Source organism: Dromaius novaehollandiae, chromosome Z, assembly GCF_036370855.1.
Source record: "Dromaius novaehollandiae isolate bDroNov1 chromosome Z, bDroNov1.hap1, whole genome shotgun sequence".
Lineage (NCBI taxonomy): Eukaryota > Metazoa > Chordata > Aves > Casuariiformes > Dromaiidae > Dromaius > Dromaius novaehollandiae.
In genome coordinates, this window is record NC_088132.1 from 61,088,611 (window position 1) to 61,115,203 (window position 26,593).

The 26,593-nt window shown below is 34.7% G+C and overlaps 1 protein-coding gene and 1 long non-coding RNA gene across 3 annotated transcripts in view; one reads left to right on the forward strand and one right to left on the reverse strand.

Annotated features, from left to right (window-relative positions):
* The first annotated feature begins 18 nt into the window (after nucleotides 1–18).
* LOC135324731 (centromere protein K-like) lies at nucleotides 19–24,855 on the forward strand. Of its 2 annotated transcripts, none has more exons than XM_064501602.1 (10): nucleotides 19–153; nucleotides 2,849–2,983; nucleotides 5,276–5,332; nucleotides 7,941–8,013; nucleotides 13,517–13,563; nucleotides 14,986–15,068; nucleotides 15,178–15,276; nucleotides 15,568–15,703; nucleotides 20,119–20,172; nucleotides 23,252–24,855. In XM_064501602.1, exons 1-10 carry the CDS (start codon nucleotides 151–153, stop codon nucleotides 23,408–23,410), a joined length of 846 nt encoding a protein of 281 aa, XP_064357672.1. In that variant the 5' UTR covers nucleotides 19–150; the 3' UTR covers nucleotides 23,411–24,855. The 2 variants fall into 2 exon arrangements, with proteins under 2 accessions (XP_064357672.1, XP_064357673.1); XM_064501603.1 differs by lacking the exon at nucleotides 19–153 and adding an exon at nucleotides 166–395.
* The window catches only part of LOC135324732 (uncharacterized), a 44,909-nt gene continuing 23,717 nt past the window's right edge, over nucleotides 5,402–26,593 (reverse strand). Inside the window, exons 2-5 of the long non-coding RNA XR_010386015.1 lie at nucleotides 14,223–14,333; nucleotides 12,577–12,657; nucleotides 12,243–12,492; nucleotides 5,402–7,775 (exon numbers count right to left, since the gene is read on the reverse strand). This is a non-coding gene — a long non-coding RNA (uncharacterized LOC135324732). The remainder of the gene's footprint in view (nucleotides 7,776–12,242; nucleotides 12,493–12,576; nucleotides 12,658–14,222; nucleotides 14,334–26,593) is intronic.

Below are 26,593 nucleotides of genomic sequence, written 5' to 3' on the forward strand. Positions count from 1 at the left end.
CACTTCCCCGCGACGCCACCACCTTCCTGCCCTTCGCGGCGCCCGAGAGTGACGCCACTTCGCGGGCGGCGCGGCGCAGCCAGTGAGCGCGGAGCGCGCACAGACTTGGAAGCCACCGGGCCGGGCCGCGCGGAGAGCCGCGGAGCTGCCATGGTAACGGGGGGGCCAGGGGGGAGGGGCGGCCTTCGCCCCCCGGCCGCGCCCCGGGGCCCCTCGGAGGAGCCGCGGCGGCTCCCGGCCGCTGGACTGGGCCGCGCCGCGCCGCGCGGGGCCTGTCGGCCTCTCCCGTTTCTCCTCTCGCTGCCCCTGGTTCTGGCTTTTGTGGGGGGGAGGAGGAGAGCACCTCACCTCACCGGGTGTCACCGGCGCCCTGCTGTGTGCGCCCCCTCGCCGAGGTGCGCTGTCCCGACTTCCACTCTTTCTTCCCTAACGGTTTTTTCAGGCCTACCATTGCTCTCCTTTCCCATCTCTGAATTTTTTCCAGTATATGGTTATTCTGTATTTGTTGGTGTTAAACATAATTTGCACAAAGTCTGCATATTCCCTTGCCTTGATTAGAGGTCTCAAGTTTCACGGTCTCTTCTCGCCCTGACAGATTACATATTTGTCATTTGCGCACTTCGTTACGTTGGTATTCCTTATTCATGTGTGAAAGAACTTTCCAAAAACTTTGAAAGCATGAAACAAAACACCTTTTTTCTTATGAAAAAATGGTATGGGGGCGAAATTATGGGGGGAGGAGGGAACATGTTTTTACCCAATTATATACCTCTGAAAGGGAGCAAGAAGGAAGATGCATGCAGGGACAAGCGTGCATTGTAGCTCAGTTTCTAATAGATTTACTTCTTGTTTAGTATTTTTATGAGATGAAAAAGTTCTGTGTTTTTGAACTACAATGGGTAAACAAAAAGCTTTCAGGTAAGGAGTGTAAACAGAGACCTAATATTTTGACACAGAAAATCTCTTAACTACAAGCTCTGAGGAAAATCATCTAAACAAATGTGACACTTGGTTATATATACTTTATAAAGTAATTAACATAGCACACTGTTAAGAACTGCAAGTTGATTTGTCTTGCTCCACAGAGGCCTATACTATTTTCCATACCATGTATGTTTTGAAATTTTGTTTAAAATCCTTACCATTAACCTTTCAAAGGTCAGCAATCATAAAATAATTATAATGGTTACTTTAAACTTTTTGATTTTTCTCACTGTGTATTCAGAGATATTTATCTCACATAGTGTTTTTCTTTTGGTTTGACTTTATTACTGAGTGGAGGAAAAGAAGGGGGACAGGAGTTTTCCCCCCTCTCAAATGTTTCCAAAGCAGGTCATTATATTTTGCTTGTTTGTCTCCTCTGGGCCCTGTCAGCTGTACTGCAGATCCTTCATGCTAAATCCATACTACCTGACTGACACAGTGCTCCCTCTAGCTTTTTGCCAGAATTAAAATGATCTATTCAGACTTTTTTTGTTTGTTTGTCTCCTTGCCAGTTTTTAGTCTGAAACAAAAGTTTACATCTTATCTCAAGACTGCCTAGCTTCTTTATTAGCCTTCTGTGGGGGACTTTGCTGGAGGCATTTCAGAAGCCTTAATAAATTATGTGAGCTAGTTCTCTTTTGTGTTATGGAGTCATTCCAAGACTCTTAGGAAGATAATGATTTTTCCTTTGCAAAAACTGTTCTCGTTAGACCTTATCAGATCATGGTAATCCAGATTTTTTTAGTGTTCTGTTTTTAATTACTGATGCAGCAAATTTGCCAGGATAGCCTATTAGAAGTATTGCTACCTTTCAATACTCTAGAATACTTCCTGTGTTCAGTGAGACATTATTATTCTTTGTTAGCCACTCTGCTGCAGCATACTTGAACTTTGGAATTAAATTTTTCATTTGTTCAGTATATCTTTCTCTGACACCTCTTTTTTTTCTGAGGAAGAACAAACAGTTGACTTAGGATTTCTCCATCATCAAGATGGCAAAGTTATCATTTATTTCTTCATTAGATCTTTGTTCTTTACTGTCTCCTTTTAATCTCAAGCTATTTGGTAGGTTCAGTGATATGTTTAAGTGTTTCTAAAGGCTTTCTGAATCTCTTATATTTAGGAAATTCCTATTGGTTGTTTTATCTTTAACATTTTTTCTTTTAAGTGCCACTTTGGCCCTTCTTGTTTCCCCCTTAGTTGCTGTTGTCACTTATATTTCTCTTTATAGACTTAACTAGGATCATGTTTCTCAATATATGTGTTTCTATTTGACCCAACAGCTCCTCAGACTTTTTAATTTTACCTGTGATGATTTTTTTCCTGGCCTTCCTGGCGCCCTGTTCATTCAGTAGCATACATATCATTCAGGTTCTTTTGTTTTTTGCTTTCTCTCATTAATCTCCAAGGCAGTCGAATTCAGTCTTTTTGACATTTATTGGAAAATAGAGCAAAAGTGACTATGAAGATGACCTTTGCAGGTATCTGGAAGAAGAGTGTGGCTTTGTGGATGTACACTATTTCTTTACTGTTTCTTTAGTAAAGTTATCAGAAAAAAGAACAAAAAAAACCCCCCACAAGTGCAGATCATCCATAGTAGTCTTGAAAATTTAAGATTGTGATTCAATTAAAAAAAATAACAGTGTTGTTATCTTGTTTCAAAATTGGCTTCAGTAATACCATTAGCTGATTTTACTGGATGATTAGCTGCTGTCTAGAATTACAGGGGCATTAACTGAAAACTTCATGGATTCAAAGAGTTTGTTCTGTTACGTATTTGTCTTAAAGTAGTAGGTATGATTCAGTATCCTGTTTATATGTATTGTAAATCTTTGTGGTAATGGTTCTATTTGTTTGATAATAGGCTGAAAAATTACCAGAACGGATGTCAGACTACCAGCATGTACCTCCAGAAACTGTCAGTGAGTCAGTGTGTCACACAGATGCCAAAGAAGAACTCTTGGATGAATGTGAGAGTATTTGGAAGCAGATGGAAGAGGTATGGCAGTTCTGAGTAGGAGACTAGGTTTGTTGTAAACTTTTCTCAGTGTTCTGTCTTTCATCTCCCCTCCCTTCCTTGCATCATCACCACACTTCCCCCTGGCCCCCATCCCCCCAAATCCCCACACAATAACACCAACACGAACACCACCTTCAAAGGCCAGAGGTAGAAATTCTGACAGGGGTGAAGAATGCCTTGCAATGTCAGTCTCTGTTTACAGTGTGCTGATGTTATGATTTAGTTAAATCTTAAGTAGAGAAGGAGCATAAACTAAAACTAAGAAAAATATAAACAATTGTTGTTTGTGTTGTGGCAGTACCAGCAAACCGAGACTGAGAATACCCCTCTCTTTAGTCTCATACAAAATGAAGTCAATTGCGGTCTGCAGATACTTACGGTCTTAAACAAATGAGAGACAGGAGGAGATGGGAAGAGAAGGAGAGGCTTAGAAGGGTGATGCATTTTGCATACACTCATACAATCCAACAGTTATATCCTCAAGAATAAAATATGTATCTCTTGACACATGGTCCAGTGTGCTTATAGTAACACATTAGAGCAAGCTGTTTTTATTTGAATATTTTAAGTAAAGCAAAATCCCTGCAAAGATTATCTGCAAGAGAATAATATGCATTCACGAGATTATTCTGGATCTGATGAAAAATCATGTTCTAAATTATGTTTTGAGAGTCTTAATTGCTTTGATTCTATTTTATGTAGTATTTGTTGTAAATACAAGGCATTAAAAATATCAGAAACTGAACAGAATTAAAAATACTTCAAATCTTAAAGTAGATTAAAGCAAAACACTATACCAAACTGAGGCCTCAAATATAAAAAAGTCTATCTCAAAAACAACTAAAATGTTGATATTTGCTATTGGATGAGATAATCTGAACAGTTGTGTTATTAAGAATTTGGCACCACGCATATCCTAATATTGTGGCAGGGAATATAACATAGGAATATACATATGTGTAATTTATATTTATATATATATATGGATTCCTATATTTTAGGTGTATATATGTATATTATAATGTATCATATAACCATATTTTATATTACATAAATGCTGTACATGCCTGCGTGCACCCGCACACACATGTATATATAAAGAAATGAAAAATATAGGAATCCTAGTATAGTGTTAGGGAATCCTGCATCTAGATTATGAAGTACCGTAAAAAGTTAGCAATGGATGTTTTGTTTGCCTTCAGGTTTTTTTAATCTCAGAGGATATAATGTTCCTTTCAAATTTTCAGATAAAAGGGAAGTTAAAATGTTTAATAGCCCCAAAACAATAAAGGAAATGATCATATGCAGTATTTTTGGAATTTGATAAAACCAGTTAGGATTTGTATTATTTTTGTGATTATCGCATCATGGATGCAAACATTATGTTTCACCAGACAATTTTAAAGAACTAATAGCTGTTGAATTACCTCCTCAGGTTACGTGGTTTATGAGGTAACGTTCCAATTATTGCATCAGCATTAGCACTTTTTACTGGAAAAATCCTATTTCATGTGTTTATTTCCAAACATGAACAGTAAGGTTTCCAAATCACTGCTTAGTAATACACTCAGTAGAATGCATCCTGTGCTGCAGTGGGGCAGGAAGAATTACTGTCAGCATAAACGGGTATAAAAAAAGAAAAAGTTTAGCAGATGTCTCTTACTAATGCCTTGTACATCTGTGGTAGCCTGGATTTCAGACTCGGTATACATCCTGTTATGGTCAATGGGATCTGATGTAGTGCCCTTCTAAAAATCTGTCCACTTCTGAAGCATACAGTGTATTTCCCTGCTAAATAAGTTAAAACAAAAACCAGGTATTATAATGTGATTGCTCTGTTTGCAGAGCCAGAATAGTAGTACCGAGTTGTGTTAACTTCATACCAGCTTCCCTATTCCATGTCCATGACTCGTCTCCTGCCAGTTTCTTATTTTCTTTTTCTGTTCAGTGTCTGTTTTCTTATAAACCTTTCCCCCATAAGTTGCACTTTTTTTCCTCAGATCATACTTCCTCTCTTGCTAGTTGCTGCTTTTCTACTTTTCAACAAGTTCCACCTTTTTACTGTAGTATAACTTCAAAATATGTCTTTGCTGTTTTGGGTCAGGCTCTGAAAGACTACTTGGAGCCAAATCAATTCCCACCCTTCCCTCCCCCCCCTCCTTCCCCCTATAGTAAACAATTTTTATTGGAATTTTTAACCATCACCTTTCTCTCCTAGAAAAGAAAAGAGAAAGTAAATGCTGTTTTTTGTTTTGTTTGTTTTCTACCAAGTGTCAAAGCAAACTAACACTTCTAGGAACAGAAACAGTGCCAGAATCAGATGCCAAGGTAAGACAATATATTTTTTTTATTCTCCACAAAATCTTTTCTCTAAAGAAATTATGTTTTCAAAATAAGCAAACTAAATCATCTTCATTTAGTGTCTAAAGCAGTCAGCTTTACTCTTCTTAACTTTGATTTATTTTGAAGTACGTTAGTGTCCAGCAAATGCTGAAAAGTTGCATTTACATATAGCAAAAAAGGTTACTTGCAGTCTAGCCATGCAACCTGATAAATAACCAACATTAGCAGCAAAATGCAGCGGCATCTAACTTCTAATAGCCATTTGGACTAATTCTTAGTCAGTGTATGTGTCATTTGTGAAACTGTATATAGATACCTTTAATTTTACTCTGAAACGTCTTTCTTGGAAATGACTGTATTGTTTTTCCCCATTGGTGGATATCATTAGGAAACTTATGTGCTTGAATTAGAAATGAATTGAGCAACATTGAGTGCATGAACTTGAATTCCTGGATCCCTCACATTTTTGAGAATATGGAAAAAGGCAATGTTGGCTCACTCTGTAGGTGTGTGTAAATTCTAAATATGAACCTGTAAAATAAAACCTATATGTGCACCCTGAATTTGGAAGAATATAAACAATCAAACTTTTAGCTGGTTAGATAAAATTGTTAGGTTTTATAAATTTCCATCTTATGTGACTTCAGTAAGCATACTGAGAGAGTAGATTCAGTGTATTTGACTGAATGATTAACAAAATTACTTTTCTTCAGGGATGTATCTGTTGAATACATTCAGATATTTACCCATTAATTACTAACATTAATCTCTAGCTAGTAATAAACTTTTCTAAACCATTATTTACTCTAAATAAATAAAAAATAAAGATGTATAATTCAAATGTATAAAATACAGTATTTTTCTCTTTTTAGAACTCTGAATGAAATCCTAGAAATAGAAATAAATTTTGTATCATTTTAGTTGGGCATAGACTCAGGATTTTTTGTTTCTTTGCAGCTTTACTAAAGCACATTGTACCATGTAATTAATACTCTTAAATTCTACTGTGGAGTTGTGCTTTTCTTGAAAGCTGTCAAAGCAAGACAGTGATGAAATGGAGTTGGAAGGTCAGATTGTACTTCGTGATAGAAAATAGGGAGGAGAGGAAAAGGTTGTGTTAGACCCACTGTCAGCACTTTTGTGTGATCATATTACTGTCCTAACAGTCACATGTATTTTATTGGAAGCTGTAGGTTTTTCTTTGCTGCAGACCTTGTCACCAGTGTTTATCCCTTAATCACTTGAAGATTATAATCATGCAGTGTGCTCTGTGTGGTTTTATGCTTTACATTTGGGGACTGATTCTAGTCTACAATTTAATGGTATACATAATAAGCAGCATATTTTCATGGGAATATATATAGGGTATAACAGAGATGTCTGATATACTTTTTTGCTGTATGTCCTTTCTGTTGAAAAGAGTGTCCTTGATTTAAGGTTGCTGAATGGTGGTATTAATTTATTTGTATGTTTTAAGTCCAGTTATTGGAATATCCAAAACATTTTGTACATACTTTTACTATACAGTTTAAAGAATGAGCTGAGGGTGTTCTCAGAAGTAGTGCTGTAGTATTACAGAAGTGTTGACACTAGCTGATATAGAAAATACAAAATATTTGATGTTTAATTTTTTTTTCTTTTTCCCTCTCTGCCTAAAACTTTAAAACTTTTAAAGATGCACTCTTAAAAGTTATTTTGAGTAGTGAAAAGCCAAACTATAGTTGTCAATTCTTGGTGTTTTTTTATTTTGAAATCCTGCATGATGATTCTTAGCACATTTTTTTCTTGACTATTTTTTTTTTTAGGTGGCAAAAAGCCAACTGCAATCTGCAGTACCTTTTATGGAATGATTGACCATAAAAACAGTACACTTTTAATTAAGCATGCTTCATTTCTTATCAGATTACTAGTTTGTAATATGTACATGTATTATATAATCTATTTAAAAAATATTTTGTAAGTATAGCCCCCAATTTCAGGAAGTGGAATAGTAATAATGCGTTCTTCTTTCTCCAGAATTTGTTAAAATATTAAAGTAAGTACTTTTTTTAAATCAAAGGTTGTTTAGGTTTTTTCCTTTGATAACCCTTCCTGGATTGGTGTTTTGTCTTATTGCTCCTGTATTTTCAGTGATTACAGTGAGTTAGAGCAGTAGTTCCTAAGCATTTTTTTGTGGAGTCCACATATGTAGTTTTGATAGGTATCATCTTCAGCTCTTGGTTATTTGGAAGATAAGCTTTTGTTTAATCATTACACACATCAACTGAAGTCCATTTAACCTTCAGCATGTATATCAGCCATACATCTAGGAAGGAGTATGTGAAGTATTGTCATTGCTTCTAGTGGCTCATCTTCAGTTGCAATTGTCTGATATTGTAGAGGAAATGAAGGAAAAAATCCAACTGTGAAGGCTTCTGATTTACCCCTTCTGAAAAAAAGAACAAATAAGTTTTGTGATACCTGTAAATAGGTGCTCTTTTGTTTTTTGCTGTATAAAGCTAATAAATGAATTTTTATCCCATTCTACCTCATTTAACTCCAACGCAACTCAGCACACTTCAAGAGAAGCTTTTTTTTTTTTTTTGTTATACAGCTTTCCTTGTTAATGACGCGAGTGAAAGCTTTAACAGCAGAGTATAATCAATGGCAAAAAAGAAGTCCTGAAAGTAAGTTTTCTGTTTCTTTTGGGGTTTTTTGTTTTTAATATGTATTACAGCTTAAAAGTTTATGAGTATACCTTACATTTACAAAGTATCTTTCATCTAGGCATCTTAGACTGAACATATGTTTAATATATTTGTTGCTCATATTATTATGCAATAAGTACTTAAAAACAAAATGAAATGCTTCCATAGTAGCAGATATGTTTCCTTTCTGGTTGTTACACTATATTCTTTGAGCACCTCAGTCCTCGAAGTGAATTATCCTATGACTTAATCCTTTGATTCTGGACAAATGAATGCATAATTCCTACCATTTATCAATCAGTTAAAGGGAAAATAAGTGCTGGCAGATCTCTGAAAACATTTTGTCCTAAATCACAGAAGTGCATTATACTGTTACTTTTCTTCAGGTTTGTCCTTTCTGTGATTGTTTCTTCTCCATCTTTTATCTGTTCTTCCTTTTTAGGATAGAACTACCTTGGAAAACAAACTTGTCTTTATGTTGTCTTTTAAGAACCCAGTATACTTTTAATTTTTGCAAGTACTAATAACAAACTCAACAGTAGTTCACTCAAACATATTTTTATCCATGCTTTTTTTAAAAAAACTAGTATTTCACAGAAGTGTGTTGTATTGTGATGTGCTAGCTGAAACTTTCAAGTAAACCTTTGGTGGTAAACCCACTACAGTGTAATAAAATGTCTAGCTTGGATTTAACAGGGTTCAGAGATTCCAGATCAAGAAAAAGTGATAAAAGACACTTCAGCATATTGTAACCACACAGGAATCCAGATCACTTGTTCATCCTGAGAAGCAGAAACCGCTGAGACAAATGATAACTCTTTTATAGTTGTCAGTCTCATCAGTCAAAACATAAATTCCTCAGTTCTTGAAGATGCCTTCTATACAAAGCATCAGTGCTAACTGGTGTTGCTGCATTGCATGACTGATGTGTCCAGGCATAGTGAAAATAAAACCATTCAGAACTGAAGTGCAGGTAAAGTAATGTGGTCTTTCAGGTGTTCCATTTGGAGACTCATGAAACAGTTTATGTTGAACTGTCATTAGTGTTCTAGCAGTCAGTTCTATGTCTACTGTCAAGGACCCTTTGGCATCTTTCAACCTGGCAAAATTTATTGGTGTAACTCTACTGTCTGCGTATCCATACATTGACCCATTAGAATGTTTTTGTGCCAGAATCTTGTCCTTTTTAGCATTTCCAAAATGATAGGAATGTGACAGAGACAGCAAATGGAGATTTCCAATATTTTGTAACCTGGCCAAATTGGAATGTGTTTTCAGAGGAATGTTAAAGTTGCTTCTCCAGCTTCTGTCAAAGTTTATCTATGTGCTACATAGCATATGATCAAATAATAGGAGTTGAAAAAAATGTAAATATTTCTTCTTTCTTAGAAATAGGTATTGCTGCTTTGTTGGAACAAATCTATAGTTCACATGCTTTGTTAGCCTGTCTCTAAGAATGGTCAGTCGAGGTGTGTAGACCAAAAGTATGAAATTGAATTTGGAAATACTGTTTGACTGCTGTTTCTGAATAAGCTGCTGACTTACGAAGCTGCAGATGAATCGAAAGCACTTGTAATTTTTATCTGGGTAAAATAACTTCAGATGTTGCGTTTTGTTACTAGAATATGTAATCTGTTTAAATTTTAAGCTATTTGCTTAAAAATATTCTTGGGGCATACCTATTTTTATTGGCTTGCTGAGTTGCTTGGCTCAAACATTCTAATTTGTTCCCAGGTAATAAGATTTATTATTAGAAATCTTAATTTTATACTGGATAAATGATCTGTGCATATTATGATATGAATAATTTATCATTTTGCAGTCAAAGCTTTGTCTTTATAAGTTCTCTTTTTGGCTACTTTTCTGAGGGAAAGAAAACGAGGTTCCTTAAAGAATTTGTATGAAATTATAGTGGTTGTATGAAAATGGAGAGTCTGATGGGCTTAAATCTTTCGTGTTGGCTTTACATCTTGGCTTTTTTCTACCTATTGTTTGTTTTCAAGGAGGAGTTGCTTAATTGGAAACATTGTCTGAAAGAACATAAATAGGAATAGTAGAAATATTGGTTTCATACAATTTACTTAGAGCATGAATGTCAGGCTGTCTTGCTACTTTGGTTTCTGTTTTTAGTAATGGCCAGTACAATTCTTGTAAATGAGAGTCTGTCAGCATTTCCATTTTAAACCATATTTTCAGAGGTTATAACTTGGCAGTTCTAAACTTCATTGGGCACAATCTTGGCAAATGGGCTTAAATCCACAATGCGAATTTTTTTTATTTTTGCAAAGCTTTTACTTTAGTCTTTTGTTCTTTCTCAATTTCTGATACTATTTATGTAGCTCTAGAGCTGCCAGATCAGCTAAAATAAAACTTTTTAACAAGCATTTGGCTCTTAAAAATAGAATTTAACTTTTACCTTTGCAGAATAAAAAAGTGGAAGCAACCTTTTTTTTTTTTTTTTAGCTTTATAAAACAGTTGTGGTCTCTGTCTAACTTCTGTTTTACTTCGCAAACTATCAATATTCTGCCAAATTCCTCTTATTTTAACAAGTAGGAGTTTCTGTGTAAAGACATGCATAGTAGTTGCTCTTGTATTCTTAGCATCTGGTATTATTTTGCCTAGTAATTGTACTACGTATCAGTAGACTATTTTTCGTGACATTCATTCGATTTTTGCAACCTACATTTGCAAGTGTAATGAATCATAACTGAAAAAAAACTTTAAATGATAGTAGATACAGCAGCCTGTGTACTTTGCAGTAGTGGCTGCCATAAGTATACTGCCTCAGCATCTTATGATCTGCACTGACTCTTCACTGAAGTAAGTCTTGGTGAAGGGATCAACTCTGATACTGATATTCTAGCCGCTGAAGAGGCTGCCTTGACACCTGTAACTGACAGAGCTGGGAACCAAATGAACATAACAGGGTTAATGATTCTTTCCTGGGAAGATGTGCCTCCTAGTCTAATAGTTTCACAGCCTTCAGTATTACTGGGGATCATATGCTTAGAGCAAGCTATTTAAAACTCAAGTGTTAGAAAATAATAGTGGAAATTCGTAACTTAAGATAGTGATGGTTCGTGATCATCACAGGAAAAAAAGTTTTATGGGATTCTTCAGATATGCCAGTGACTAATGCAAATATTTAATTTACTCATTATAATTATAATATACATTATAATAACATATTAATAATAGCTCTATTTAATTTGAATAAAAGCCTATCAATGAATTTGATCCCGCATATATAGGCTATTAATGTCATTAAAGAAATCTTGCTGTAATAATAGCACTGACCACTACTTCCTGTAGTGCTTAAAAACAAGCTGATTATGAATACTCTACTCAAATTTTGTGTTAAGATTTAGAGATAGTAATTTTCTGACTAAAAGAGGTTTTACTCTCATTGTTACATGTAACAATGCATTTTGAGCTCAAGTTTCACCAGTTTTCATCTCTGAACAAACAGTGCTGTTAAGACTATTAATTTAAGTTTTCTCAAAGTTTGTGGAGATTTAAAACTACTATAAAATTACTTCATCAAAAATGGTACTTTTATTGTTCTTAGGAAACCTTTAATACTTTATATGAAGGTTAAGGATTTTCCTTTTTGTTAAAGAGAGTTTTTATCAGTAATTGCTTTTGTTAAGATTAGATATTTGAAGCCCAAACTTGGATAAAAATACCCCCATGATGTTAAAATTTAAATCTGTTAGAGTAGCTGTTATTCTTTTAATAGAAAGATTCAAATGCTTCACTTTTTCTGAAGTCATGCATTTATGCAGATGCTGAAAGTTGTCATGGGTTTCAAAATTGGTTGAGAAGTGATTGGAGTCCATTGAAGGCTATTAAGTACAGCAATTCATTTTTTATTCAGAAAGTCCATGAGCTAGGTTCTGCAGAAGCATTCTGCAGAAATATCACCACATGCTCAGATAATACAGTATTTTCCCTGGAGTACTGCTGTTTTCCAGGGTTGGCCTAGCTGGGCCTCTCATCTTCTTACATATAGCTGTTCTTGTGAATAGTGAGGATGGTGGTGTACTTTGTCAATTCTTTGAATCTGGTGGGTTTTACAATTCTTTTCAAGCAGTGGAGAAGTGCTGGAGTACTGAAACCTAAGACACTCACTTGATCTCTTAGTTTTTAAACAAAAAAAATCCACATACGCACCCCAAACCAACTCTCTTCTTGGAATAACACTTACCTCTTTGTAAAATGTAATGTATTTTTGTTACAAATGAAGTCTTAAGTAAGAAGGTCAGCAGCATCTTGGGCTGTATCAGGAGAATCATCACCAGCAGCTCAAGGGAGGCGATCCCTCCCCTCTGCTCAGCACTGATGAGACACATCTGGAGTGCTGTGTCCAGTTCTCGGCTCCCCAGTACAGGAGGGACATGGGTATGCTGGAACGAGTCCAGTGAATGACTGTGAAGATGATTAAGGGCCTGGAGACTCTGTCAAATGAGCAGAGGCTGAGCAAGTGAGGATTATTTAGCCTGGAAGGCTCAGAGGAGGATTTTATCAAAGTGTATAAATACCTGATGGGAAGGTGTAAGGAAGATAGAGCCAGACTCTTCTCAGTGGTACCCAGTGACAGGAGAAGAAGCAATGGGCACAAACTGAAAGACAGGAAATTCCATTTAAACTTGAGAAAACATTTTTACTCTTGAGGGTGGTCAAACACAAGCAAACAAGCAAGCAGATTTCCCAGAGAGGTTGTGGAGTTTCCATCCTTGGAGACAGTCAAAATCCAACTGGACATGGTCCTGAGCAACCTACTCTAGGTCACCCTGCTTCGAGCAGGGGGTATTGGACTAGATGATCTCCAGAGGGCCCTTCCAACCTTAGCTAGTCTGTGATTTTGTGAAATTCTGTGAAATATCTTGCCATCTATATGACTTAGATTTGAAAATATTTGCAAAATGTTGGCATCTGGACTGTAGAAAACGTGGCTAAATTTTCTGATCAAATAAGTTTTAATAATGTTATGAAAGTGTGGATATGCAATGAAAAATTGGTTTACCTCAGGTCACAGAGAAAAGTGGTATTAAAATAATACTCATCCTTCTCAGTGTTCTTTAATCATTTGATGAGCCTGTTTTTATGAGGAATTGCAAGACTGGTTTAATTTCCCCCAGTGATAATGTTGATAGAATCCCTTCCACTGAAAAAATCAGGCTTGCGTATCTTGTTAAATGTAAAGTATGACTGCACTTTATATTTCAGCACTACATACCTGAGCTAGCTGAGGTATAAAAAATAACCCAGAAACCTTAACACAGCACTTTCAATTCAGTTTATTTTACTGGAAAGTGACAGTAGAGTAGCCCAGCAGGACACCATGAAATATGGTTAAACTGCTTCTGATAGCCAAGCTGGTTTTTTAGGAGCTACGTGAGTTTGTCTCTAACCATACTGTTTTTCAGTATAAACAAGTCTGTTATACAATGCAAAAAGAAAATTAATTTTATTTTTCAGTAATTTCTACCAATCCAGATGTACTGGTAGCATTAGGAAAAGAAGAGGTAAGTCTCTTTTTTTGCTAACGGATATTAATTTTCTGGTTTTTTTTTTTTTTTTGAAAAAGCAAGAAAAGTATATACAATTCCTGTATTTTTCTATTACTTAGCTTGTGATGGGCTACTGCTAAGATATTGTGCATGCTTCTTTAAGCTTTGTAGTTTTTTTAATGTTTTTCTTCCTCTGAATTATGTTGTAATTACTAAAGTTTCCTAGTTGTAATGAATGACTTTTTTAAGCAGAAGTTTTTCTGTATTGCATTTCATACTTCATATAAAATAATGTAACATTATATGTTGCACAGAAGAGTCGGTATTCTTAGATCCTAGATTTCTGTGGGAGTAGTCAGCAAATATTTTGTTGAGCTCTTCTAGACATGGAGGAAAGGGCAAATCAAGACTATATTAGCAGTAGTGTTACATTATATTGGTTGACCATTGATATGTAACAGTAGCTGAGAATATTCGTGTGGTATGGTATTGAAATAGTCATACATAGGCCAATAAATGAAGATACATTAAGATTATGAGCTATTTAAAAATAGTCTTGCTTCACTTACTTTTTTGGTTTTTTTCATAGCGGCTTTCCTCCCTCTAGAGTCATTCATATCAGGGAACCCAACTGTTACTAAAAGCCATTGTTAACAAGGTGATTGGTTACATACTTTCATCCGAGTCTGTTGCCATGGCGTGTGTTGTCTGCTGTCCCATTTTGTGACTTAATTTGTTGAGGGTTCCAATTTTTTTCAGATATTGCACGTATAAAACACATGTTTCTGTAAAATATTTTCAGAATTTTTATTTGTTTGAGCAAAATATAAAGCAGTTCTTATAACTTGCATAAAAGGAGACAAAATATGCCAAAAGATTCCGAATCACAGCAGTATCCCTAACTCGTTAGAGAGACGTAACCTATTAGGATGAAAGATCCAGCCCAATGAGGTGTACTTTCCCTATGGACTGCTTTTGGCTGCCATAGTCTCAATGTATTTCTCCCTCTTTACTCTCCGAGTATGTTCATACTAGTGACAGTCACTTAATTCATGAATGCAATCAATTTTTCCTTGCAGCATCTTTGTTTTGGAGTGCATTTTTTTTGTTGTTTGTGCTGAAGGTTTTTCCTCCTCAGTGGTTCATCAGATTAGATGAGCAGTTCATGTGAATGCTCCGTAATCTGCTTCAGCTAAAATGAGCTAGGTTATGTTAAGGAGCCTCAGTAAGACATTAATGAGCAACTGGGGACAGTAATATTTAAATTTTAAATTAGCGTGTTACTCTATAGCAATATTTTCTTAGGAAATTACAGATAATTTTGGCTCTCTTTAAAACTGGCTTCATATATCAGATACAGATATAACCTTACATAGCATAAACACTAGAGACTTAGCTATCTGTAAACTGTAGGTTTGTTTTTCACTTTTTTTATAGTTGCAGAAAGTAAAGAATGATCTTGAAGTGGTGCTGTCAACAGTTCAATCAAAGAACAAAAAACTGAGAGAAGATCTGAAAAGGTAATACAATAATTAGGATTTATAAATGCGTTAACCTTTTTTTGCAAAGTATTGTTTTGCTTGTCCAGGAAAACTATCCGTTCTATTTCCTACTTTTCATGTTTCAAAGAGAACAGCAGTGGCATGAGGAACAGCAGCAGATAGTAGATGCTCTTAATGGAATTGAAGAAGAGATGAAAAACCAAGTTGTACAGTTTTCTGAAAAAAGGTATTTCTATAGGGTTGAGTTTTTCCTATTGAAGAATTTAAATATTAACAGGAGAAAATAAGTAGTCAAAATCTTAAAAACATACTACTTATTTGGTAAAATAAATCAAATAACTCAGTAATACATATTTGAAACGTATAGAAAATATTGCTACAATCTGCTTATAGTCTGTGATTCAAGATGTTGATCTTAAAACAATAGAAAATACGGATTTTTTTAACTGATTTTTTTTATTATTTTATTGGATTTGATGTTCTGTTGGTATGTTTTCACTATTATATTGGATACTAGAACATTTCAAGAACTGAAAAATAAAATGCTGAAACTAAGGACATATAAGGAAGAACTCTTGAATGCTTTGGGTGAGTTCCTAGAAGAGCATTTTCCCCTTCCAGAAGAAGATGGAAGTGCTAAAAAGAAGAAAAAGGTACGTTTTTTCTTTAAAAAAAAAAAAAATATATATATATATATGTTTTTTAGAGAGAGTGTGTGTATACATACATATATTAAAAATTGGAATATTCACTTTATTTAATTAGATGTAATACTTTTTTAAAGCCACTGACATAGAAACTTCACTTATATTTTGAAATAAAAGTAGTTCTTTTAGCTGATCCTTTATGTTTAGTTGATATTTTTCAAGTTTGTATTATTTAAGGCTGTTCCCAACTGGATATTTTCCTTTTTAATGCACATATCCTTTACCCAATAAGATGCATAGCAATGTATTGTGTTTCTTACTGGACTCAAAGTTGTGCCAAATTTAGAAATGGTGAGCAGTTTACTCTAAATTGTTCCACATTTTTTCTTACTGGACTAGTCAAGTGGATTCATATTTTCCTTGGCAAAGCAAATTTTAATTGTCTAACAATGTTTCTGGAACAATAATAAGGACAAGTGTTTATAATTAGAGTGTAGTTTAGAATGTTAACCATCAGTTTCCTGTTCAGGCAAACTGGGCCAGAAACTATCTTAAAACTTTAGGGAAAATAGGCAGCCAGGGAGTATTTTGCATAATAAATTCAAAGTCTGCAGTAAAAATAAACCTTTCACCATTACTATTTAAAAGAGTAGTTACAAAAAAGCTGCAGAAAAGGTGGGATTTGATTTGGCTTTCAGACACACTTAAAAACACAGGACTGAAAGGATGTCTTGAATCCAGTTCCCTGTTATTGCAGACAACCACATAATATAATTTCTTTAATACTCTGATTGAGCTCCATTTAAAAACTAAATATTTTTTGTTACTACTGTTCCTGTTGGAGTTTTAGGGCCTCGGTACTCTTGTTAGAAACAGTCTCCTAATTTCCAGTCTAAATTTATTCACATCTAGCACAGATCCATTTATTCTTATGCCAGTATTGTCCTTAGAATAGTTCTCTTTCTTGTGTTTACTCCTCCTGATATAATTATAGACGGCAGTCATATTCCTTCTCATTCTTTGCTTTGTGAAGTGAACTAGCAAAGCTTTCCTGTTCTCTTCTTGTAAGATAGCTTTTCAATTCCCTGCATTATCCTAATGCTCCTTTTCTGTATTTGCTTCCATTTGAATTCATCTTCTTTGGAAACTGGAAGAAAGCAGTATTATAAACAAAACATTAGTACCTCATAGTTTCATAAACAGCTAATTGCACTCCTGTATTTTTCTTCATGTTGTTTCAACTGATGAACCCTGAACTTAAAATAAAAATACTTATTTTAAGGGGGAATTGCATGATCTTGCACATAGAAACATCAAATGCAGTCTTAGAAATATGACATCCGTTTTTGAGGTCATTCCCATATTCCTCTATTTCAGTTCTTCTGAATATCAGTGCCTCCCAGTTTCCTGCTGTTGCTAAGTATGATCACCCCTACATTTTGTGCCATTATTAAATTTAAGAAATTAAAAATTCAGGGGCTTCATTAGTAGTCATTTTTCAATCATGTTTCCTATTTTTTAGCCCAATTTTTACCTTGATCTAGAAAAATCTGTTTAGGTCATTTTTCTTCCAGGAAACTATAAGGCTAGTCTGTGATTATCAGTTTTTTGTAAACCTGTTGCATTTTCTGCATTTCAAGCAGTTGTCCATTTATTTCCATATATGTTGTTACTTTCTTTAAAAAAAATTCCTTTAACAAGATACACCAATTCATTTACTACTATATCTGTGAAGTCATAGAAAAATTTAGGCTGGGAGTGACCTCTGCAGGTCTTCTGGTCCAACCCCATCATTAGAGTAGGGCCAGCTTCAAAGTTAGATGAAGTTGCTCGGGGTTATATTCAGCAGAGTTTTAAATAGGAGAAGTGGAGAATTCATGTATGTGCTTCAGAATGCTGAAATAGATTGCATCTCATTTATCCCACCCCAGCCCCAAGCAAAACAAACTCTTTGATTTTTTTTTTTTTTTTTTTTTTGTTTCCCTTGGCCTCAGTTATAATGACTGACTGTTAGAACTTCTTTCTTATTAGTTGCCCTGCCTTTATCTTTTTCCATGTAATTTTCCTTACTAAAATCTAAGGAAAAAAATAACTGCCCCAGGTCTTTGAGATTAATCAACCCTTACCCTGCTCACAGTAGCTCACCATCTACAATTAAAATAAATTTTACTTTTTACACAAATCAATTTGATAAATTTCCATGCCAGGTTTTTACCTTTTGTTAGTTTTATTCATGTATTTCCTGAACTCTAAAACATAGTTTTATTTCTCTGATCGGTGGTCTTTTTTTTCCTTCTAAACCTTGTGAATTCATAGCTTCTTCTATCTCTTTTGACTCAATTTGATCTCACCTGCCTAGCAACAGGTCCCCTATGAACTGCATTTAAAGTGATTAGTTAATCACTGGGAAGGCAGGAGGGGCAGCCTTTTTTAGCCACTTTTTCTTTACCTTAATGTGTCACTAATACAAATTGTCTCCATTAGCAATGAGATTCACTGCTACATTGATTCAGAAGAACATATTATTCACACCCATTATCAGCTAGGTGGTCCTTGATTCAACATAACAGTGTATGTTAGTAATCTTGTTTCACCTTCAGGGAAGCTTCTGGTGCTCTGAATAGTTCTGTGTGAATGGGAATGTGCTTCCAGGGTGGATGCCCCAGTTCCATCCCAGTGCAAACTCCACCAAGCCTGGCTCTTCTGGTTCCACCCTCCTTTCAGCTGGTGCAGGTGTCCCGGATTGGGAGTTGGAGGGAAGCCTGAATCACAGCAGCCCAGATTAGTTTCTGTTGCCATGACCCTACCCCTTTGGTATAGGCATTGACTGAGACAGGAGTTATATTGCATTTTCAATCTTAGACAGAAAAAGACATGTTTTTTGAGATAGGAAATGTGGAAAGTCAGATGGTAAGGAATATTCTATATGTAAATCAAACTGTCCTGTGGAAGGAGAAGAAAGGTGCCTTTCAGGTAAAATAAATAAATAAATCAATGCTGACCATCCTGACTTTATACATGTTGGTTAAATTGGAGATACCTATTAAATCTGTGGCACTTAAAATATGTAAATAATGTAATTATATAAAACACTGTATACTATAAACCTAGCAAGACAATTTTGCCAGGTCTGTGAGAGTGCAACCTCTCTACACTAATATCCTTGGGATTTTAGTCTGTGTATATTTGCTTTAATAACTACTGAAGGTCACAGTCTAATTTTACCTTTGAGGCACAAGTATTGAACCCGCTACTTAAGTTATGAAGTAGTACTTTTGGCCTGGGAAATACAATAGCCAAGGTTACAAAGTATCTTCATAACTGCTCCATGGAAGCTTTTGTAGCTTCTTAGTGTAGCCTCTACTTCCTCTGCATGATATCAAGATAAAGGCACAAAGATGCACATTATTGAGCTAGGGCTCAATTGTGATTTGTGCAATGAAATCTCCTTGGAGCAAGCAGTGTGTCCCCCTTGTAGCTGTCTGAAGTTGAGAGTACGCAGAACTTCTGCGGTGGAAAGGAGGAGCCAGACTTTGCCTTTCATGAATTCTTATTTATTGTCTTGCTTCCTTGTCTGTTCCAGAATCAGAGCTTGTGTAAGGTGCTGCCCATCTGTTAATGTTTTAGGACTTGGGTCAAAACATTCAACAGCAGTACTGAGTAAACAGCCACCAGTGCTGCATTATCTCCTTTATTTTGTTGAGTGTGAATGGATGGTGGAAACTGATAAAACTGAAAAATGAAAAAATCAAGTTTACCATGCAACAGCATGGTTTTGCTGGCATTGTTGCCTAAAGAATTCATATCAGTTTAAATGGGAATAACTTGATTTGCTTGCCATAAATGGAAACCAGTAATTGTCTAATGGATCACTGTAAATGATATTTTATCAAGGAAATATATTTTTTTAAACTCTCTGATTCTATTTCTTAAACTTGGCCAAGTTTTTTAAAGTCAACAGTAACAGCAAACAAATACTCATCTGTAACTCATGAGAAAATATTAACTAAAGTCTTAAGCCTTGCGAGATTTGCAGCTCATTGCAAAAATTTCTCTAAAGTTTGAGGAAAAACATTATTCTCCTAATAAATAATATTCACAGAATGTTTTCTACTGTACTGTGTTTATAAATACAATATACTTGTTTTTATTTAAATGTAGACCCATGTAGATGTACTAAAATCAGTTAAGAAGGTTAATCTTAACAAGAATATTGTTGCATTTAAAGTTTGTGATATTGAGCTGATGGATGAATGTATTTGTATTTGTAACTTGTATTTGTACCATGACTAAATGTATAAGTAAAATTTATCAGTTGTGTACTATGCAATTGTGTGATTGTTTTTCTTTGTCAATTAAGATTCTTCCTGACTATTTATTTTTGTTTTTTTAACTTGGCTGTGTGGGGGTTATCTTTGCAGAACTCTTCTGAAGAGCCAGCTGTACAACTTATAACACTGCATGAAATTTTAGAGGTAAGATGGTTTTGTTATGTAGAGATTTGGGGGATCTTGTAATACTCAGATATGAGCACAATATATTAATAAGATAAGAGTATATGATATACAGTTAACATAGTTAAATCAAAGTATAGTCTTTAGGAATGTTACATCATATTTTTATATTAATTTCTATCAAACAAAAATCCATTTTTTTACAAGAATCTTGACAATAGTTTAGCTGTTATAGACTGTTATAGACAACAAACTGAGTTGGAGAGTGATTATCTCTTATTTCATAAATAGTCTTTAAACTCTGAATTTTACATTGGTTATTAACAAAAAAAAGTTTTATGAGCCTTAGTGGCTCACATTAGTTGAGACAAATGCTGTGGTTTAAAAAAGAAAAAAAAACCCAATAACAACAAATATGTTCCATTTCAGGCTATGTGTTGTACTGTTTCAGTACAAGTATTTCTGAAATGTAATATAATAATGGTTATAGGAGGCCCAATTAATGTGCAGTCTCTTCAATTAACAGTATTATTTTATTTCATATGGGGGAAATAAACAAATCTGATTAATGTATTTCTAAAGGATTTTATAATGATTCCAAGATGGATTAGTGGGTATTTTTAATCGCATTACAAATTATGATTTTGAATTGCATAGCATAATTCTGAGGGAGACATAAAAAAAAAATAATCTTTTGAGTAGCATTGGTTTTCCTTCTTGTCCTAAGTACAGTATTTGAAATTAAATAGAATTTCCCCTTCCTCCCCCATCCCCAGCTTTCAGATAGCTATAAGGATTTATATGTAAGACCTCCTTGAAAAACACCTTTTTATTTATTTTTATTTTTATTTTCCCTGAGGGGGAAACTTGATGAATAACAACATTCTGGTGTTAAGATGCTAAGATCTGGTCACTATGACATTGTTGTGCTTTAGTTTAAAGTCCAGACAGTGAATCTGTACTTACATCATCAAATTCATTTTACATGCCTCAAGTATCTCAGCGTCCCTATTAATGCCAAATTAGGCAGAGCTGGAAAACAAATCAGAATTTAAAATAGCCATGTTCCCTATGGAAATAAAATTTTAAAGTTCTCTTAATACTCTAGAAGCGCCCTTCATATTTTTCTGATAATATTAGTCTTCTCCAAAATACAAACGTATCCAAATAATGTCTGATTTCAATTTGGAAGAACAAACTAGTTCCAGAAATTCAGACTTATTTTTAATTTTAACTATCTTGGCCTAAACTATGGACATGCTTTATCTTTGTTTTATGTTGTTTTTCTTTTTTTTGTTGTTGTTGAGCAACTTGGTTCTAGTTTCAAGTGCCTGTTAAATTTCAAAACTGTTTTCTTGGATACAGATAATAGTTCCTTAAAGAGACAAATGCAGTCTCATCTTTGTATTACAATTACAGATTTAGGATTTATCGTTGTTTAATTCATATCTAAAATTACAGTCAGTGGATGTGTTCCTAACCACGTCTCCTTAATGCCCGTGTGTTTGCTTTTTAAATAAGAAAGGTATACATTTTAATAAATACACTTTGACCAGCTGGGTGTATACATTTATATTATTTAGGGATATTGATACCTTCTTCCTTAAATTCATGTAAGATACGACAACAAGCAATAAATTCCTTTTTCATGCAAACCTCAGAATTTTTATTATACTGCCTTTTATTCCAGTAATGAGCTATATTTTTTACAAAGGCAGTAATTCTTTTCCTTTTAATTAGTTTGAAGATTATTCCTATCAGACTGAGAATTTAGGGAAATAATTTAAGATTTGAAACAATGTATAGAATAGAAATATATTTAAATAAGTGCTGGTTGTAAAGGCTATTTTGGAATACAAATATCAAAAAAGAATGAGCAACAAGTGATCTAAAATAATGTATTGGAGTAAATATTAAGAATTGGGGCAAATGAGTATAAAATAAATAAACTGGAACAATTCTTTGGAATGTTCTGAAGTGCAGCAGAAGGGCAGCATTTTTCTGAACATACAAATGGGTGAAAAAACAGTAAGTTTGGTAATGAGGATTTTGATGTGTTTTTCTGTAGCAGTAAGAAGGCAGGCAGAATATTTTGTACCTGCTAACATTTGGAGAGCTAGAACATGTAGAAGCTCTGAGTAGAAAGATTTAGTATCCAAGATGAGTAGAGAGAGCAGCATGGATGGGTAAGATTTAATCATCTGTAGATGTCTGCAGTATTTCTCATGAGCAATATTATGAGGGCATATGGTCTCAAAGAATAGGAAAACAAGATTGATGTTTGCTTTTAGTTTCATTAACTGTATTTACTTGAGAAAGGAAGGAGAAGTAAGGAGGTAGTAAGAGAAGAGGAACTGGTGTAGGGTGGTCGTCACGCTAAAACAAGAAGTGATATACACTTACCACTTTATGAGGCAAGCAAAAAAATGTGAAGAAGCAGTGACCTTGTAAACTACGACAGTGATGTTTAACTTCTCATAGGTGTAAAATTGTTTATTTTTAACACTAGCTATAGTAGGACAAAAATGCAGAAAAAAAAATCTTTCCAATCTAAGAAGACAGAGGGTTATTATCTTATTGGTGAGAAGATAGTTAAAATCATAAGAATGGGCATTCTTCTCTGATAAAATCTGAAAGAGTAAGATTATTTGTTGGCAGTAAGTCATTATGGGTTTGAGGTAAGTGATTTCCAAAAATGTAGCTTTCTCTCTTTTTTTAATACTTGTAACCCTATATTAACAGACACTAAACATTAATTAAGTTAGGATTTACTGCCTTCGTGTTCAGATTATTTAGGTATACACAGTTACACTATCTAAAATCCCTTTAGAACTTTTGATAGATGTTGAAGAACTTAGTCTGAATAAAAGGAGAATTCTAGTTTTAATTTTTACATCAGAAAATATATAGGGAAGTTAAATTTAAGTTCTTCATTTTACTTCTACCTTGAACAGATCTTGCATTTCTCTTGTAGTCTTGTATTTCTTAGGTAGGCTGTCTAAACCATGATTATTACAATCCTGTCTATAAATTTAATTAAAGGAGATCAAAATTGAGCTGCTCTGTTCACATTCTAAATCTCATGCTTTTGGTCTTCCAGATTCTTATAAACAAATTGATGAGTACACCACATGAACCCTATTTAACAATCAGTGACTCGTTTTGGCCACCTTATATTGAGCTGCTGCTGCGATACGGAATTGCACTGAGACATCCAGAAGATCCAAACAGGATACGCTTAGAAGCCTTTCACCAATAGAGAAAACTTCATTTACTTTAAAACAAAACGCCAGTGCTCTTACTTACTGGGAAGATGTACTTATGTTTCATTGTAAACTTTTTTTCATGTCAGCAACCTCTTCCTGTTGGATAGATTTTCTTTTTTAATAAAACATGCATTTGGTAAGAGTGTGAAATATGAAAAAAGACAATTTTCAACTTCAGCTGCTCATAGCTACAATTGTTTTTCAGTTTTATTGCAAGTGATGCCAAGATTTGCATTCTGATTTTTTTTCAGTTGCTTAAATAAGATGCAAATTGAGATAAAGAAAAGTAAAGAAGTCTAACCGTCCTTTTGACTTTAAAGATTGTATTTTACATATGACTTTTTATATTCATTTCTTAGATTGAGTTAACTCGTCTCAATTTCATTTAGTATTTTGTTGCACTCAGAGAATCAAAACTCCCCCATATGAGGCCTTGGAGACATTTAGAACTACCAGTGAAGTAGCATCTTCAACAATATGTTGTTTGCAAAACCTCTGGAAAACATGACTTGGTTTCAAAATAAACTTTTAGAAGAGCTGACACATCTTGCTGTTCAAAGAGCTGAAGATGTTCAGCATGCAGATCTACAACCATATGTTTCCTAAACAGACCCTTTTTATGTTGTGTTATATTGCCTAATAGCATGTGCCTTTACTTTCAGAACTGATTTATCAAGGCTTACAATACATCTTTGTGTTCTGTAAATTTCTACAGTTTGTAAGTTAGATCAGCTGATAGTTACCTTCTGAAGGCATTCTATTGTCCCCTTAATCTGCTTTTGTATAGATCTCATTATTGTAGTCCCTAGGTGCACAGATAACAACTTGCCTAATTTCACACAAGTAGTCTCCAATTAACCCTGGAATTGAAGCTGGAAGTTCCACTCCTGCAGATCTGCATGGAGGATAACCTTAGGAAATAAAACATGCCTTTCATTAATCAGATTTCAGTTTAGCCAATATTCAGTTTTCAGGAAGGGGTATAAACGTTATTAATTTTTCAGTTCATAGAAAAATAAAGGGTAATACAAGAAACTAAATGTGCAATGATTGAAGGGAAATTAAGCTGTTTGTTGCTATGAAAGACTACCTCCACAGGGCTCAACAGAGTATGTCATGTGAGGGCTTAACAGATGATACAAGGACACTTCGGTGATGAAGGGGGAACAATTCAGTGCAAGTTCTAGCATAATTAACTTTTTTAAGCCTTACTAAATGTTAAACAAAAAATTCACTGTCTTGTGTTTTTTGAGTGAATGCAGTTACACATTTATCTGCCAGTTTTGTTACTTAATTATTCAAATAGCTAAGGGTTTTTTAGCTCAGCTTTCTGGCATTGTCTCTTTGGATTTTTTTGTTCTTCATCTGTTTTAAATACTTTGTATTATACTACCTTTTATCTTATTACTAATATTATAAAGCTCAAGTATTTCACTGACCCTGGATGTCTGCTTCTGTGGTGGGGGTGGTAAGTAGGAGAAGAGAAAATGTTAAAAACAAAGTAGTTTCTCTAGTGTTTTTAGAAAGCGCTCATATATATTTATGTGTATATATACATATATATATGTATGTGTATATATGTATATAAAAAGAGACCATATAAACAGTCTATAACAGAGTGCTGTAGAGAAGATGAATAGGAAACATTCATTATTTTTCATAACACAAAAACTATCTTATCCAAATAAACTGTCAGAATAGGCCTATAAGAAAGCACTTCTTCATATAAAGCTTTAATTTAAATTGTGGAACTCCCTGCAGTATGATGCTGTGTAACGGTTAAATATAAATCTTCCAAAAAAGCAGACTTATGGAAATTAGGGTCATGAGTGACTATTATACAAAATGGACAACCTGCGGTTCTAGAAATCCCTATCCTGCTATTTGCTGGACCTTAGAGGTATATATTGTGAAGTATAGCTCTACACATGACCTGATCCTTATATGTTTCCTTACACAGCTGTGACAGACTCCTTGAAGATCCTCATATGGCTACACACCGTCTTACTGTATTCCAGAAAGCCTTTCTGCTCAGGCCTAGGGCATGCTCAGAACCCAGTACTTCCATGTCGAGTTGTTTCCTTAGGCTCAGTTAAGTCCTTCTATTGCAAAAGAAAAGCTCTCCATAACCTATTTCCTCTCATTGCTGAAAATGCAAGTTCCCAGAAGAATCCTGGCAAATAGAGTGAAGAATTTCAAGGCAGTAATGAAAAACAGATCTTCCTTATGAGGAAAGCCTGGAATAAGATCTTCCATCAGTAGGTTCAACCATCAGGAAAGCTGAGGAGTAGATCTAAAGACCAAGTAGGATAACTTTTTTTTCTTCTTCTTCTTGCTTGTCAAATTGACAGTTGTTTAACTGGGATTAACACTTCTGTAAATGCTGATACTGGACTCTATGATGCGTGTTCTGTGAAATAAGGGTTTGTTTTCCTTAATGTTAATTTTTAACTCCTCAAAGCTAGCTTAAAAAAAAAAGACAAAGGTTGATGAACATTCAGAGCTACCAGCCTGAGTAAGATTTGACTGTGATCTTTTAGTGGATAGTTCAAGTATTCTGTATTGTTAGGTTCAATTAGTTGGACCCCTCTGTCACTTCACAATAATTATTTTTGTACTTGGCCTCAGTCAAGAGCCAACAATAAGCAATCTGCATTTACCTTCTTTATACAATTGTATCAAATGCATTTGTTAGTGTAGAAATTAATACCCTGTTAAGAAACACTTCATATTGAAAAAGCCACAAGGGATCAGAGGAAAGAGGTGAGATTTTTACCCATCATAGTAAAACTAAGGCACTAGAACAGCTTAACAGGTACTTGCTTCCATTTATCTTGCAGGTTTCCAAAATGAAACAGTGTTCCCCATTTCAGCTACGTGGGCCAGGCAGAGAGCCCTGTATTGGGAAAGGAAGATATGGCTTGTCATGACTATTAATAAGAAGTCTTTAACTAAGCCTTCTAACCATTTTTTGAATCCTTGTTGTTGGTTTTTTTTTAATATATAGAATATCCTGTGACAGTTTCCCAGTATAACTACCTATCATGTGAAGTAGAATATCATTTTGTTTGCCAGACATGATACTGACCAGTCCTGGATACGATCAGTAGACATTTTCTGTTAGCACTTATTTTTGTATAGATGAATTATACCGAGCAACCTGCAGTATAGATGTC

Excerpts from the sequence above, each read along its gene's own strand:
- LOC135324731 (XM_064501602.1), top strand. Across the intron at positions 8,014-13,516 it reads GCAAAAAAGAAGTCCTGAAA|TAATTTCTACCAATCCAGAT; the intron begins GTAAGTTTTCTG and ends TTTATTTTTCAG. Across the intron at positions 15,277-15,567 it reads GTACAGTTTTCTGAAAAAAG|AACATTTCAAGAACTGAAAA; the intron begins GTATTTCTATAG and ends ATTGGATACTAG.